This window comes from Pseudophryne corroboree, chromosome 6 (assembly GCF_028390025.1).
Source record: "Pseudophryne corroboree isolate aPseCor3 chromosome 6, aPseCor3.hap2, whole genome shotgun sequence".
Lineage (NCBI taxonomy): Eukaryota > Metazoa > Chordata > Amphibia > Anura > Myobatrachidae > Pseudophryne > Pseudophryne corroboree.
The window spans coordinates 428075290-428092245 of NC_086449.1; the positions used below are offsets into that span (position 1 = coordinate 428075290).

The following is a 16956-nucleotide window of genomic DNA, read 5'->3' on the forward strand; positions in this document are numbered from 1 at the left end:
ATTCTTTGTTAAACCCATCGCACAGCAACGATCCGCTTTGTACCCCCATGCAACGCGCCTGCGCACTGCGGTGACCTGTTCTGACCTGATCGCAGCGCTACAAAAAACTCTAGCGAGCGATCCGGTCTGAATTACCCCCATCATCACTATCTTTTTGACTCTGCCTGCTCAATATATTCACTTTCAGTGTCCTCCATCTTATATGAAAAGTGATTGCAACATGTGTCACTGGTATCTTCCTATTGCTAGAAGGTCATCAGCCCACATTCAGCTTGCTCATTGCCCAAACAGCAAATCCTGTCATTGCAATTCACGTCTAGAATGTTGATTTTTCCATAATTAAGAGGAAGAAATTAGGTTGTAGTACCTATATGAGCACTTAGGAAGTGCATCTTAATAGTGGCACCACTTACAGTAAATTAGTATCTGTTAACTTACAAGTTCAACTTAACACTGTAGTTAAAACCAAATCCCAAATAGTTTTTACTGACGACTGTACGCATGACTACTGGCCTTAGCTAATTACACAAGAAAAAGAGAGATGGCTGCGCTGGATTTCAGAAATAAATATTAGTAACAGTAGAGAGAGCCAACGTAACAATAAATAATATTGTATTTTATTTAAAAGACTGTGGGATGATGCATTTAAAACAAATGATAAACATGAAGGAAATTGCTCAGTTCATTATCTCACAATAACGGCACAATTGAAATATGTGTAATGGGACAACTGTATAGTGAATGCTGAAGTCCGTATTCCGTGACAAAGATGATTACTGTTCTGAATACACGGTAGTAATGAAAAGAAAAGCAGTTGTGACACTCCAGTATTAGATCACGTATATGTAGCCAGTAGATCAATCAGTGAAATACCTCTCACGTGGGCTGGTCCATTTACCGGGTGTCCCCGGTCAGGCATCCTGCGTTGCCCACTACCGCTAAGCAGCGGAGAGGAGACGGGTTGCTGTGAAGGATCGACTGGCCTGTGTTGCACGGATAGCAGCGGCAGTTGAAAAGCTGAAGTGAGTCAGGAAGGCTGCCGTGAAAGAGTCCTGAACTCCGTACCGTATGTAGAACACCTGAGCAGGGTGTATGAAGCGGCGAGTCTTAGAGAGTCCTGAACTCCGTGCCGTGTGTGAGACACCTGAGCAAGGTGTAAGAAGAGGCGGGTCCTCTTCTTACACCTTGCTCAGGTGTCTCACACACGGCACGGAGTTCAGGACTCTCTAAGACTCGCCGCTTCATACACCCTGCTCAGGTGTTCTACATACGGTACGGAGTTCAGGGCTCTTTCACGGCATCCTTCCTGACTCACTTCAGCTTTTCAACTGCCGCTGCTATCCGTGCAACACAGGCCAGTCGATCCTTCACAGCAACCCGTCTCCTCTCCGCTGCTTAGCGGTAGTGGGCAACGCAGGATACCTGACCGGGGACGCCCGGTAAATGGACCAGCCCACGTGAGAGGTATTTCACTGATTGATCTACTGGCTACATATACGTGATCTAATACTGGAGTGTCACAACTGCTTTTCTTTTCATTACTACCGTGTATTCAGAACAGTAATCATCTTTGTCACGGAATACGGACTTCAGCATTCACAATACAGTTGTCCCATTACACATATTTCAATTGTGCCGTTATTGTGAGATAATGAACTGAGCAATTTCCTTCATGTTTATCATTTGTTTTAAATGCATCATCCCACAGTCTTTTAAATAAAATACGATATTATTTATTGTTACGTTGGCTCTCTCTACTGTTACTAATATTTATTTCTGAAATCCAGCGCAGCCATCTCTCTTTTTCTTGTTTATTTCCACACACTATAACACATATAGTTATCTGGCTAGCGCAGTAGTTCAGAAATTATTATTAGTATTATTATCATTATTTTTACACATCCTCTGCTGAGGCGCTTATTTAGCAGTTCATTTATCCTGTTTTTAGCTAAATACACACCTGAACAATTTCACTCACAATTGCATCAGCATTATGATTTTCTCAGTGATGAAACAATTTTAAGATCATCTGATTTCTAGTGTATACTGTACATTAGTGATTTAGTGCTCAGACATGAATGTTTATGTGCCCTACAGCTCGGCAATAAGATGATCAGAAATCCAAAAATGTGCACAATATTAATTCTTCATTATTGACAAATATCGTCCGGAAGGTTATATTAAAATCATCCGATTAACCTGCTTTTGGAATACAGATTCTTATAGAATTGTTTGTACTGAATTCAAATGCATATGACATTTCGCTATCAGATAAGGTTTTTGAGTAGCATGCAATTTTTTTTGAAATCCCACATATTTACATACTAATAAAAACATTTTTTTTTTACTCCCATATACAATGGGATAAAAAAAAACCACCAATTTGTAGTTTAAAAAGTAGCTTTGTTTTATTTTCTGCTGTACTTTGCCTAGGAACGTCCAGCAGTTGTCAGCCAGCAAATCGTGGTTCCACTTGCCATGAGTTACACATTTCCATTTTAGAAATGTCCTGATGAAAACACTCATTATGTTTGTCACTCACAGCACCCATGTTTTCTGGAAATATATTGAAATGAGAGTCGAAGAAATTAACTTTTAATGACCCATTGCTTTGTAAGACATAAGAGGGTCACGCAGTATTTCAGAATAGTTTTCAGCCTTGTGATTCACCAAAAAGTTTGAGCAGACACTTTTGAAACTCTGCCACACATGTTTCTCAACTTTATTCATCTCTCCTACACATTTCAAATCTTGACAAGTCTCTGATCTGAAGGCCTGCAAAAATACCTTCTTTAATCGTGTTTCTTTATTATATGAATCAGGTTTGCGTTTTATCCATTGGTTTAACAAAGGTGCACTTATCATGGTCAACAAGTGACCTGTTCACAACATTTTCCTTGCTTGGAACAAATGAGGTACATTTTTGTTCAGTCCTTCTAAAAGTAGTGGTTTTGCTAGTCCCTACTTCCCACTCACATAAAAATAGGAGTTTAATACCTACCGGCAATTCCTTTTCTCGTAGGCTGTAGGGGGATACTGGGATGGATTAGTACAATGGGGTATAAGATCAGGTCCATTGGCACTTTAACCCTCAGTCAGGCACAGCTGGCCTGACAGGCGCTGCAAAGCTGTTCTCGCTCCCCTCTCCGCTCCAAGGGGGCGCAGGGGCCCGTCCCTTCTAGTACCTTCCTATCTTTAAGTGATGTTTGAAAACCCCTAGTCAGTTTTCCCGCCGCCTGTGTGGAGTGCAGTAGTGACCCTCCTGGCCTCTCAGGCACACTGCGCCCAAACTCCTCCGACTTTTGAAGGTTTGTTTTTCCTTTTATTTTCATCTATTGTTTATTTTACTCATTGTATTAATGAAAATTACAAAGGTTGTGGATATTTTGCAGAAATATGTAGGTTTGTCCAGGGTGGCCTCTCAGGCCCACTGCGCCCAAACTTTTACTCATGTTAGTGTTTTCTCTTTTTTTGCTTTAGATTCCCTGCTGAAATGACCCATAAAACCTACGATTTATCTCTTTGTATGTCCTAATGAAGGTCACTAATCACTTTAAGAGCATTAGAATTGAGTTAATTGGCTGCTAATGACGATTTTCTAACAGGCGCTAACCGGGACCCCGGTGTCTGTACTCACCACACCACGTCTTCAGCATCTGTTAGGCGTGGCGGCATGCTGTCGGCATGTGCGTACACCCTGGGGGCATGTGAAACAGCATCTCAGGAGCTATTATCCTGTCAGCGGGGATGCGAACCATTAACCCTACAAGAGGTTGATTCGGTCCACCCCCCTAAGTCCCATGACGCAGGCAGACTGGTGCCAGCCAGTACAGCCTGAAAACAACAAACTAACAAAAAAACTTTGAAGAAAACACTCTAGAGCTCCAGAGAATGCACCCGACTCCTTGGGCATATTTTTCTAAACTCAGTCTGGTGGAGGGGCATAGAGAGGAGGAGCCAGCACACACTGAACATTTCTTAAGGTGCCAGGCTCCAATGGACCCGATCTATACTCCATGGTACTAATCCATCTCAGGATCCCCCCAGTACTTGGTGTAACCTTGCTGCAGCTATAGCATAAGTGCAATGACCTTCAGATCTCAACAGATATTCCACTTAAGCATCCTTTATTATATTTAACAAAAAAAAAAAAAGTATACTAGAATAAAGAAAGAAAACGAGCGTCTTCCAGTAGATTCAGAAAAACACGGAGTTAAAAAATGCAAAAAAAAAAAAAAAAAAAAAAGACAGTGCTTTGAAACAAGGAATCTTGCACAGTCAAACGTAAGAAAATGCTGGAGTAGTGGAGCGATTTGTTTAGCCCAAGTTCAGACTGGATTTTCCTTTTGGAATGTTTAGTCTGCTGGGTACCGCAGGAGGAGTGTCCTCAGGGTTTGCAGCAGCGAGGGAGGCTTTCCAGAATCCACTGTTTCAGGCACATCTGCTTCAACCATATGATCTATAGCAGAGGTTCTCAAACTCGGTCCTCGGGGGCACACACAGTGCATGTTTTGCAGGTCTCCTCACAGAATCGCAAGTGAAATAATTAGCTCCACCTGTGGACCTTTTAAAATGTGTCAGTGAGTAATTAATACACCTGTGCACCTGCTGGGTTACCTGCAAAACATGCACTGTGTGTGCCCCCCGAGGACCGAGTTTGAGAACCTCTGATCTATAGCATCAATGTACTTCCCCTGTGTATACATTCTGTGTGCAAGAGCATCTTTGGAGTCTCCATAAGCTTCACTTTTTGGAATGCCAGTTTCAACAGCACAAAATGCAGGCACTGGTTCACCATCTGAAAAGCCAAATATGTTAGAAGCCATCTTGTGCCGTCTAGAAGTTTGTTGAGGTTACTGAACACCAACTCCAAAAGGGAAGCTGGACCCTCCACCTGGAGGTCTCTGGTTCCTGGAGCTGCTACACTCCCCGGGGACCAAGACGGGACTGAACCTTTTCTAAAAGCACTATCAATTCTGCTTAATATTTTATAAATTATCACACGATTATTATAACTTGGGAAAATACACATGGCCCTACGAGAAAACCAAGTCTGATAGGAAATGTAGAATTGCTAATTTGGATTCAGCACAAAAAATATATACTTTGAACACCCATCAAAACACTTGGGACAAAATTGTTGTTAACCAGTGTAATCAGTCCTGGGTGCTGTGTACACATCCTGAGATATCGTATCATGCAGCCTTTAAGCAGCTAAATGATAATGCATAATGCATAATGCGTACCGACACTTTTCTTTTTTTGCTTAATATTTTTTGCATGTGTTTCTGTTTTCCAATCTGTTGCAGAGCATATGGATACATCATGCACACAAACATGTCAGGTTCATTAATAAAGAACATGCGCACCACAATACTGCACATAATGTTAATGGGATTCAAATTTTAATTCAACTTTATGAAATCTTTAAGTGCATTACCATTTGGCTCTCGATACATTCAAATAAGCATTGTTCTGTGGTGCAAAAACACAGTTACCTTTTTTGGTGAAAAAATCCTTGGAATATTTTCCCAACATAGCAAATTTTCGAGGGATTTTTCCCAGCAGTTCAGTGATCAATGCTATGTGATCTGTGTTTGAAGAACATTGCCAGCAAAACAGAAACATACAACTTAATCAGTACATTTTACATATTTATGAATCAGGCCCGGCACAGACAGAATCAATCTGCATGCTGTCATACCAGAAGCTTTGAGGGCACAGGAAATCAAACCCAATGTGAATGTAGTGTGCAAAATGTCTGCAGTTCCACAGTGGTATCAGCTCTGTGAAGCAAAGCTTGTTTAAAATCTAGATTGTAGAAAATTTAAGCCAAATAGAACAGCAGCAATGGTTTTCATTCTGTCTGCATCACAACGCCTTCTGTAAGGAAGAGGTACTACCTCTGCGATTGAAGAATTCCCGAGAATATTTTCCAGACAGAGCAAAGTGTCTTGGGATATTGCCTAGAAGCTCAATGATGTGTGCTATATGGTCTATGAAGGAGAGAAAAAGAGGAGTGAAGGAGCGAGAAAGAACAGAATGAGATAAGAAAAGAAAGGGAGGGAAACAGAATTAATTACAAAATAAAAAAATAAAATAAAATTAAAACCAATTAAGGGGGCAAACCCATGCAGAAGAGGGTCAGCACAACAGTGACTCAATTAGTAAAGTTTATGACCAGGGCTCATGTTGCAGAATAACTCAACCAAGCAATAAAGCATGGGAATGGATAGGTTCACAGACAGAAAACAGAAAAGCCTTGGTATGCCAGTTCGGGAAAATTAGTCCTTTAATACGTTCCATAACAACCCAGCCTTAAAAGTTAATAGCATGAGGCGAGCCTCATATATAGGAGTGATTTGCATATTCTAGGATATTATTTAATTTTAATCACCCCACTCTCCACTACCAGAACACATCTACACTATAATCACCTGGTCATATACAGTGCATCCGGAAAGTATTCACAGCACTTCACTTTTTTCCACATTTTGTTATGTTACAGCCTTATTCCAAAATGGAATACATTATTTTTTTCCCCCTCAAAATTCTACACATAATACCCCATAATGACAACGTGAAAAAAAATTTTATTTAGATTTTTGCAAATTTATTAAAAATAAAAAACTAAGAAATCACATGTGCATAAGTATTCACGGTCTTTGCGCAATACTTTGTTGATGCACCTTTGGTAGCAATTACAGCCTCAAGTCTTTTTAAATATGATGCCAGAAGCTTCAAACACCTATCTTTGGGCAGTTTCGCCCATTCCTCTTTGCAGCACCTCTCAAGCTCCATCAGGTTGGATGGGAAGCGTCGGTGCACAGCTATTTTCAGATCTCTCCAGAGATGTTCAATCGGATTAGAGTCTGGGCCACTCATGGACATTCACAGAGTTGTCCTGAAGCCATTCCTTTGATATCTTGGCTGTGTGCTTAGGGTCGTTGTCCTGCTGAAAGATGAACTGTCGCCCCAGTCTGAGGTCAAGAGTGCTCTGGAGCAGGTTTTCATCCAGGATGTCTCTGTACATTGCTGTATTCATCTTTACCTCTATCCTGACTGGTCTCCCAGTTCCTGCTGCTGAAAACCATCCCCAAAGCATGATGCTGCCGCCACCATGCTTCACTGTAGGGATGGTATTGGCCTGGTGATGAGCGGTGCCTGGTTTCCTCCAAACATGACGCCTGGCATTCACGTCAAAGAGTTCAATCTTTGTCTCATCAAACCAGAGAATTTTGTTTCTCATGGCCTGAGAGTCCTTCAGGTGCATTTTGACAAACTCCAGGCGGGCTGCCACTGGCTTCCATCTGGCCACTCTACCATACAGGCCTTATTGGTGGATTGCTGCAGAGATGGTTGTCTTTCTGGAAGGTTCTCCTCTCTCCACAGAAGACTGCTGTAGCTCTGACAGAGTGACCATTGGGTTCTTGGTCACCTCCCTGACTAGGGTCCTTCTCCCCCCATCGCTCAGTTTAGACTGCCGGCCAGCTCTAGGAAGAGTCCTGTTGGTTCCGAACTTCTTCCATTCCCGGATGATGGAGGCCACTGTGCTCATTTGGACCTTCAAAGCAGCAGATATTTTTCTGTACCCTTCCCCAGATTTGTGCCTCGAGACAATCCCGTCTCTGAGGTCTACAGACAATTCCTTTTACTTCATGCTTGGTTTGTGCTGAGACATGCACTGTCAAGTTTGAGACCTTATATAGACAGGTGTGCGCAATTCCAAATCATGTTTAATCAACTGAATTTACCACAGGTGGACACCAATTAAGCTATAGGAACATCTCAAGTATGATCAGTGGAAACAGGATGCACCTGAGCTCAATTTTGAGCTTAATTGCAAAGGCTGTGAATACTTATGTACATGTAATTTCTTAGCTTTTTATTTTTAATAAATTTGCAAAAATCTAAAGAATTTTTTTTTTTTCACATTGTCATTAAGGGGTAGTGTGCGTAGAATTTTGAGGGAAACAAATTAATTTATTCCATTTTGGAATAAGGCTGTAACATAATAAAATGCAGAAAAAGTGAAGCGCTGTGAATACTTTCCGGATGAACTGCATAACTGTTTGCCTCAATAGAACACTCCTGCAAAAAGTTCTATTTGTATATTCTGTCATCTATTTTTAATTTATATTCTTAACCATTATTTAAATTAATCTGGACTGACTTTTCTACATACATATTTTAAATGTTTTTATGTTCATTTAATTTAAAGAGTTTACTTCTCAACCAGTAGTGGAAATGTTTTGGTTTGGAGTGCATACTTCCCAACTTTTCACTTTATGGATTCGGGATAAGCAGAGTGGGGCCTCTGTAGGAGTGGGTGGGGCCTCGGGCAGAGGGCCTAGTACCACGACCCCCATTTTTATTATTTCAGGGGCGTGGTCATAGCTCTCTGAGCAGTTGGCCAGCCCCCAGCTAACCCTCCCTGCACTGATAGATGCCATGCGCATTCAGTGATCATCAACTGCTTTGCAGATGTGCACCCCGCCCGCGGGACACTGTGCCCTGCGGGTGGGATAGAGAGACAGTGTCCAATTAGAGAGACTGTCCCGCTGGATTCAGGACAGTTGGGAGATATAGGAGTGCTAGAAGCAACTAACCGTCTTCATTTTGGACCAGAGAGATGTTTTTCACCAAATTCATAAAGGTGACAATAACTGCAATTAAAGGCAACTTTTAAAGAGTAATTTAGATACTAAAAATACATGTCATTAGGAATGTGTATATAGACACATATTTCAAGCTAGCATCCATGATGTATGCAGCTTCATGCAACTGTAACAATCTGAAATCTATTAAAACACTGTAGGTGTACAATAAATAGTGATTTCTATTCATTCAGATAGCTGTTGTCCAAGAGACATTATAAAAAAAGGATTCCCAAACATGAAGGATGTCAGGAAAAGCACATTACGTAGATATATATATTTTTTGTAGCTATTTAGGCCACTACTATAAAACTACTGGCGTGAATTTGGGTAACAGTACTATGTGGACCGGCAAGCTAACAACCTTATTTAATAGGCTGTCTGCACCTAATGATGGACAATAGCAAATCACACCTAGAAACAAGCTGCTTAATTGGTTCTTGTAACTACATACTACTGTATTTCAGGCAGCACCTTTCAAACAAATGCAAGTCTTACAAGGATTTAATGTCGTCTGAGTGACATTATGAAATAAAATGAGCTTGCTGAACAATTTCCATCCACTTCACTCTTTATTATGAGAAGGAATAAAACACATTGAAATAATTACATTTAAGATATACATAACATGTAGCTTTCCTAACTATAATTTTTTGCAGATTAGCAATAAATGTAAACATGTACAGATGTGTCCACTTACATTGTTGCTGCAGTCACATTAAACAGCCCTTCTAGTCATGACTGCGTTTACTAACGCCAGGCGTCTTTTTGTGCATCCCCACCACCCAAAACACTGTAACATAGCATTTTGTATGTAGATACAGCTGCAGTCGCACACAGTATCTAGGCGTGCCACGTATTATTTTAACAGCTTGTGCGTGTTATTCACATAGCGTTGCGAATGTGACGCCAGGCATCTCGGGGTGCATGGCATATTGAGGCTAGATGTATGAGGACACATGTGTACAATTTAGTACCATCAGAGCATGACAGTATCAAACATATTATAAATCTAATTGCTTTTCTCACTGTTGGGATGATACAAAAACCTGGAACGTGTACATATTGTAACCTTTTCTACAACACTTATTTTTATTTGTAAGATAGAAAATAATGGAATAGTTTTGATCATTTCTGGAGGAAAACACTAGTATAGCAATGTATTACCAATTACATATCCTTCTGATGCTTCCAAATACAGTGGAAATATCAAACTGTTCGATCTGACAATTTGCGCCAATTACATTCTATTAGAAAATTGAGGAAAACAACTGCAGTAAAAGATTACAAATAATACACATCCAGTATAATCAAATAATGTTTCTCTAGATTAGCGATTCTCAACACAAAAAATAATAATTCAGTTTTGGCTGGAGGGTGTAGGGCAGGATTTGGCAGCCCCCTTCCCCCTCCAAGTTTCAGAGGCTAAGCGATCTTCTCTTTGAATTTTTTTAAAATCTATGAAATAATGAGCTAGAGCCATGTGTCTAGCGCAAGTCTGAAGTCCAGAAGGGAGCTGCATTCCCTCCCAGTTCTCAGTGGCTTGCCAGGCATGAAAATCTCTCCTTCCCCAAAGAAACAGACTCTCCACATCTGAGGTCCCATGAAATGTCACACCCCACCAGGGGACCAATAGTCAGCACCTCCACCCTCACAGAAGTACCTATGAAGTGGTCACTCCTTAAATGTTTATAGAACATTTATTGCGCTGTGCACATGTTTGGGTTACAAATTATGCAAATATGCTGACACGGAGTATCCAGGGGAAAAGAAAGCAACCAATGCTCTAGATCAGGAGTGGGGAACGTCCGGCCCGTGGTCCGCATAAGGCCTGCAGAAGGAAGATGCCGGGCGCCCGCTGAGCTTGTGTTACCAGCGGGCGCCTGGCTCCTTCCCCTCATCGGCAGCCGGAGGCAGGAACACACTCCTGAGCTCCTTCTTCCGGCCAGGCAGTGTGAAGCTGTGCGCTATGGGAGAGACGTCATGACGTCTCTCCCATAGTTCCGAGGAGCGGGCGACCAGGCGGAGGGCAGTGTGCTCCGAAAGCAGGAGCAAGGCTGGTGAGTGTTGTGTGTGTTTTATTGTGTGTGTAAGCAGCGCTACCAGGGGGCATAACTACTGACTGGGGGCATATGTACTGGGGCATAACTATTGGGGGCAGGCTAATTTTTAAAGTTGGTAATTTCTGTATGGTCCCCGAAGGATTTTATAAAAATCCAAATGGCCCTTGGTAGAAATAAAGGTTCCCCACCCCTGCTCTAGATAATAGTTTCAGCATTCATGTCTAATAATGTGATGACTTGATCTTATTTTGTCAATTTCTACAACAACGTCTAGTGGGTGTTTAATTCTTCCTGCTAAATTTAGGTGACAATCTCACCTAAATCCTACTGCTGTATTAGTTAGAAGTGTCATGAGAGCATAACAAACTGTCTGTACAGTCCCTGTCAACTGTAAAAAGAATAATCTGTAACTGGAAAACATATAGAGAGGCTTAGACAACAATGTGATTATCAGACAACTACCGATTAACATCACTGCTTTTCACAAACTTTGTCAAGGAAACTAGACTAGTGAAGAAGCCAACAAGCAGTCATTTCATCACCTATGAAGTCAATCCACCTACAACAATTACACTATACAAATGTCAATGCTCGCATGAAAAGCCTTCAAAAAGTCAGCAAAACTGAACTTTTCACTCCCAACAGTTAAAACTATACTACACAATTACTGAAATCAGGACTGTGGCTCCAATTTGTAGAGCAAGAAAGAATAGTGACAGATCAGTTCTAGCGAGAAGCAAATAACTCCCATCACCAGTGCACATAAAGTTATATGCAGAGAATTCCTGGCCATAACTTCCCAGTGAGTGGAGTACATACCTTCATCTCTGGAATAGTCCTCCCCAGAATGAGGTTCAAACAAATAATCACCAGTTGCTAATTCAAATGCCTGAATGGAGAAAGATAAAGTGGATGAGGATGATTGAATGGTCACAGCACAACAAACACTGATTAGATAGATAGATAGATAGATAGATACTGTAGATGTATACTAAGTTTAAGTAGACAAACTGGCCTGTACATCTGTATAGGTCTTTAGGAAGAGTTAAGGCCTGTATTCACGCGCAGATCTGGGGAGAGATGTGTGCTGAGTGAACCGCTCAGCACACATCTCTCCCCCAGCTCAGCACAGCGCGATGTGTGCTGAGCGTGCGGGGGGAGGACGGGGGGGCGTTCATTTCACCCAGCGAGTGAAATGAGCGACCTGCTAGATTGAGCCTGCATGCAGGCCAATCTAGCACCAGCGATAGCGCTGCGTGGGGCTGCGCATCGCTATCGCTGTGGTGGGTACACACAGAGCGATCATGCTTAAAATCTAAGCAATCTAGTCAGATTGCTTAGATTATCGCTCCGTCTGTACCCCCATTAATGGTAGGGAAAGATAATTAAAAAAACAAACAACAATTCAGGTGGCTACAGAAAAGGAGCAAAACTGTCTTCAAGAGATTCAACTGAGCTGTTGTTATAGCCAAGTACAGGTTTCTACCATGGCATCCAAATTGCAGGGACTCTACCATGAGTATTGTAATCACACTGCTCTGTCTTGTGGACCTGACAAAGTAAGAGTTATGGTAAACTTACCATTGTTAACTCCTTTTCTGCGAGGTACATTGGATTCCACAGAGAAACATCGGGGGTGTAGAGATGGATCTAGATCCAGGCACCAACCGGCAAAGCTTTAGCTGTCCCAGGATGCATTGGGGCCTCATCTATAACCCCGACTCCAGGCACTGTAAGCTCAGTTTTGTTAACCAGTTCAATGCAGGAAGCAGGCAAGAGAGAAGGCAGATGCTAGTCACATAAAAACACATTCTCACGACAGGAGAGGGTATCAGTGGCTAATGCCATACAAACGCAAAGAAGCTAGGTGCGTCAGAGTGGGTGCCCTGTGGAACCCAATGTATCTTGCAGAAAAAGGGTTAACAACGGTAAGTCTACCATAACTCTTACTTTCTGCAGCAGGTTACATTGGTTTCCACAGAGAAACATCAGGGATGTCCCAAAGCAGTTCCTCAAGGGAGGGGACACGCCTTAGCGGATATGAGAATCCGGCGTCCAAAGAAAGCATCCTGGGAGGCGAAGGTATCAAAGGCATAGAACCTAAGAAACGTTTTCACTGAGGACTACGTAGCCGCCTTGCACAATTGTTCTGGAGATGCGCCATGCCAGGCCGCCCAAGAAGGTCTAACAGACCGAGTGGAATGGGCCTTAATAGCAGCAACAGCTGCCTGTGCATAAGCATGTGCAATCACCAATCTAATCCATCTGGTCAAGGTTTGCTTATCTGTAGGCCAGCCACGTTTGTGGAAACCAAACAGGACAAAGAGGGCATCAGATTAACTAACCACATCTAAAGAACGTTCTTTAGCAGACAAGTCTGAAGAGATAAAGGCCGGGAAAACAATCTCTTGGTTAAGGTGAAATAATGACACCACCCCAGATAAATAACGAGGTCGAGTTTGGAGAACCGCCCTGCCACGATGAAAAATCTAAAAGGGAGGATGACAGGACAAAGCGCCTAAGTCTAATACCCTACTTGCAGAGCCAATAGCCAGCAAGAACAGGACCTTGGCTGTGAGCCATTTGAGGAACACTGATTCAAGAAGTTCGAATGGAGACTCTTGTAGGGCTTTCAACACAATAGACAAGTCCCATGGAGCAACAGGGGGGACATAGGGAGGCTGAATATGTAGAACACCTTGAATTAACGTATGTACATCAGGAAAAGAGGCAATTTTGCACTGAAACCACGCCGACAAGGCAAAAATATGAACCTTGAAGGAGGCCAGGTGAAGACCTAAGTCCAGGTCTCTTTGCAGAAAAGCTAGAATTCTGGAAATTCTGAATCTATGGGCGTCTTAATTCTTATCACCACACCAGGTGAAGTAAGAATATCACGCTCTGTAATAAATCCGGGCGGAGGCCGGTTTGCGGGCCTTCAGCATAGTCTGAATTACAGGAAAATGGTTTGTTTTGGAGTATTACTGGCGCTTCAATTGACACGGTGGCAGCCTCTTTCCTTCACGATTTGACTTATCCCAATTTAGTCAAAAATGATTCTAGTGAAAAATATGGAAGTTGTGAAGAAGATGGCGCTACTGTGTCTGTGAGGATGAAAAAAATGGTGGAAAGAGGAACCCAGAGGTATACTTATCTCTATAGCTGGGGGGTTTTCTTCCCAGATGTGGCTCCTTCTCTGGATCTTAGGGTATGTTCACATGGATATGAGACACATGGAAAAAAATGAAGGGAAAACACATGTGTGGAGTTGTTTTTGATTGATGTTCTTTGTGTATAAATTTAAGGTGACACTTTTCAGCTTATACAAAACGTGAATAAATTCTGGAGACTATTTTTGGAGTAATTTTTAGGTTATGAGATCTATATGATGACGGCGGTGGAATATGTGCGTACCTCACTTACACAGTGAGGAATAAGTAGAAGCACATCAAGGTATCTTTTATATAGCACATTCAATCTTTCATATGAAAAAGTGTGAATATGATGTCCAACCACAGCGTACCTCACTTACTCAGTGAGAAGAAAATTAATGCATATAGCAGTTTCTTTATCTCAATAGTGGAAGCACATCAAGGTATAATTCTTTCTCTGTTGTAAACAATATGAATATGGCTGCTAATTACAGCGTACCTCACTTACTCAGTGAGAGGACGGTAGATGTATATAGCGGTTTCTTTATCATATGTAATAAGACGAACCATTACTCACAGTGGAACGTATGTGGATCCTCATATCATGGTATCTTTGCATCAACCACACCGGTAACACGATATAAAAACCAGCAAAAGAATTTATTATACAAGCAAATAAAAATGATAAAAATATGTAAAAAATTCCAGCATTGAGCAGGGGAGGTGTGCAGATCTGATAGGGGGACCCTCTGTTTGGAGAGCAAAGTTCCGGTTCCTTGCTCTGGGTCGAATTTTAAATGAATTTAAAGTGGGGTCTTACCTTCTCAGAGGAGCACAAAGTCCACCTGCACCAAGGCCTCCTTAGCCAACACGTTTCGAGTAAAAACTCTTTTTCAAGGCATGAGGGTATGAGAATGTGAGTTCCTTATATGTGATCACTGATGATGATGATGTCACTTCCGGTTCCGGGTTCTTTTGAAATCTGTCTGTCTCTCAAACATAAACAAACTTATATATGAACGAGATCTTGATTGTATTGGCATACTGTCTCAACTTGGTCAATCTGTTTTTAAAGGATCCTGAGTTAGTTGCGGTCTCCGTGACCGGAAGTGAGCGCCGATAAGGTGTCCGGGCCGGAAGTGGTAAGGTCGGCGCTAGGGATGATGGTCAATGTAGTCCAAGTTCCTCCTTAAGGATAACATCACTGTAGTTGCGACCGGAAGTGGCCGTGAATTCACATTGCCGCGACCGGAAGTCGTCATATCGCCGCTGGGGAAGATGGATCTTGTAGTTCTAAATATATGGAGAAGTTTCCCAGGAAGTGATCTCATGATGATGAACTCTAGGGATATAGGGAAATGTAGTTTTCAGATGTATTGCATACAAAAAGAGAAGGTTATTTAGAAATGATGATCAATGGGATTATAAACATTTATCCTTATGAATGAAAGACTGGTAATAGGATTATGTTTTACTTTATCAAGAAAAGAGAGTGCATTGTGCATTAAACAGAAATAAAAAATACTATAAAAACCACTTAAGTTCAAAGTCCTGATTCAGACCAGATGGAATCAGTGTTTTTAGAGAAAAAATGATTCTCATTTCTGTCTTGGCAAGATTTATTTCTATATTTTTATCTCGCCATGTGGATTTCACATGTTTTAATCCCATAAATCTTTTGATGTCCTGAGTTGAACAATTATGTTTGGATTTGAAGTGGTTTGATAGATGATGTGTTTCTAAGCCTTTTTTAATATTTCTTAAATGTTCTGCAATTCTTATTTTCAATGGTCTTGAAGTTCGACCAATGTAGCATAGTCCACATTTGCATTCTACTAGGTATATGACATTTGAAGTATGGCACGTGATGAAATCTTTAATTTTGAAATTTACTCCATTGACGTTTGTGTCGGTATGTTTACTTGTTGTATCATTGATGTTTTTACACCCAGCGCAGAGTCCACATCTGTGGAAACCCTTTGTGCGTATCATATTTTTTGCAGGCATGGGTAGAACGCTTCTCACTAATTGATTTTTAAGATTTTTGGATTTTCGGTAGATAAAAGTAGGTTTGTCTGGAATGATGTTTTGTAGTATCGGATCCCTGGTTAATAAGTGCCAGTTTCTCTTGATTATTTTTTCCACTTGTCTATGTTGTGAATCATATTGTGTAATTAGTGCCCATTTGGTTTTTTCATTGTTCTTTTTGTTCTTTTTGGTTTTGGATTTGAACAGGTCTTGTCTTTTCACTTGTTCTGTGTTTGCTATGATTTTATCTAGATCTTCTTCTTTGTATCCCTTTTCAAGGAAATCATTTTTCATTTGGTGTATCATGGTTTTGGAGGTCTCCTCATTGCTACAATTTCTTTTTATTCTTAGGAATTGACTTTTAGGAACTCCTTTGAGCCATAATGCATGATGTTGGCTGTCCACTGGTATGTATGTGTTGACATCAGTTGGTTTTTGATAGATTTTGGTGTTTAACTTTTGGTTCTCTGAATAAATTGTTACGTCAAGAAAATTTATTTCAATTAGGCTGCTTGATAAAGTGAATTTAATGTTCATATTGTTATTGTTGAGATGAATAAAAAAAGTTGCAAGTTCTTCTTCGGTGGATGACCAGATGATGAGAACGTCATCGATGTACCTGTACCAGTTTACGAGGGAGTTTCCCCAAGCTACGCTGTTGAATATTTCCTTTTCCTCCCAATAGCTCATAAATAAATTTGCGTAGCTCGGAGCAAATTTCGTACCCATAGCGGTACCTGTTTTTTGTATGAAGAATTCACCGTTGAAGAAAAAATAGTTGTTTGCCAAAATGAATTGGATAGCTTCTAGTATGAAATTCTTTCTTTCTGTATCATATTCTGTTTTGTCCAGAAACCAAGTGATGGCTTGTAAACCTTGATCATGGTGAATACATGTGTATAAAGATGTGACATCGGCCGAGGCCATGCACATACCTTCTTTCCAATCAACTTTTTCCAGTTTCATAATTGCATCTCCTGTGTCTTTAAGATAGGCCTTGTTCTACGTTACTAATGGTTGAAGGATAGAGTCAATTAATGAAGACAAGTTAGATGT

At 41.1% G+C, this 16956-nt stretch overlaps 1 protein-coding gene across 11 annotated transcripts in view; it reads right to left on the bottom strand.

Moving 5' to 3' along the window:
• SRPK2 (SRSF protein kinase 2) overlaps positions 1–16956 on the bottom strand; it is a 379930-nt gene that overhangs the window by 1933 nt on the left and 361041 nt on the right. For 7 of the 11 annotated variants that reach the window (XM_063927028.1, XM_063927027.1, XM_063927026.1 and 4 more), the window contains 2 exons: positions 11540–11609; positions 5904–5996 (listed from right to left, as the gene is read on the bottom strand). In XM_063927028.1, the coding sequence (XP_063783098.1) occupies positions 5904–5996; positions 11540–11609 (163 nt within the window). Of the gene's footprint in view, positions 1–5498; positions 5592–5903; positions 5997–9155; positions 9228–11539; positions 11610–16956 lie in introns of those variants that run through there. The other 4 variants (XM_063927032.1, XM_063927024.1, XM_063927031.1 and 1 more) reach the window with 3 other exon arrangements.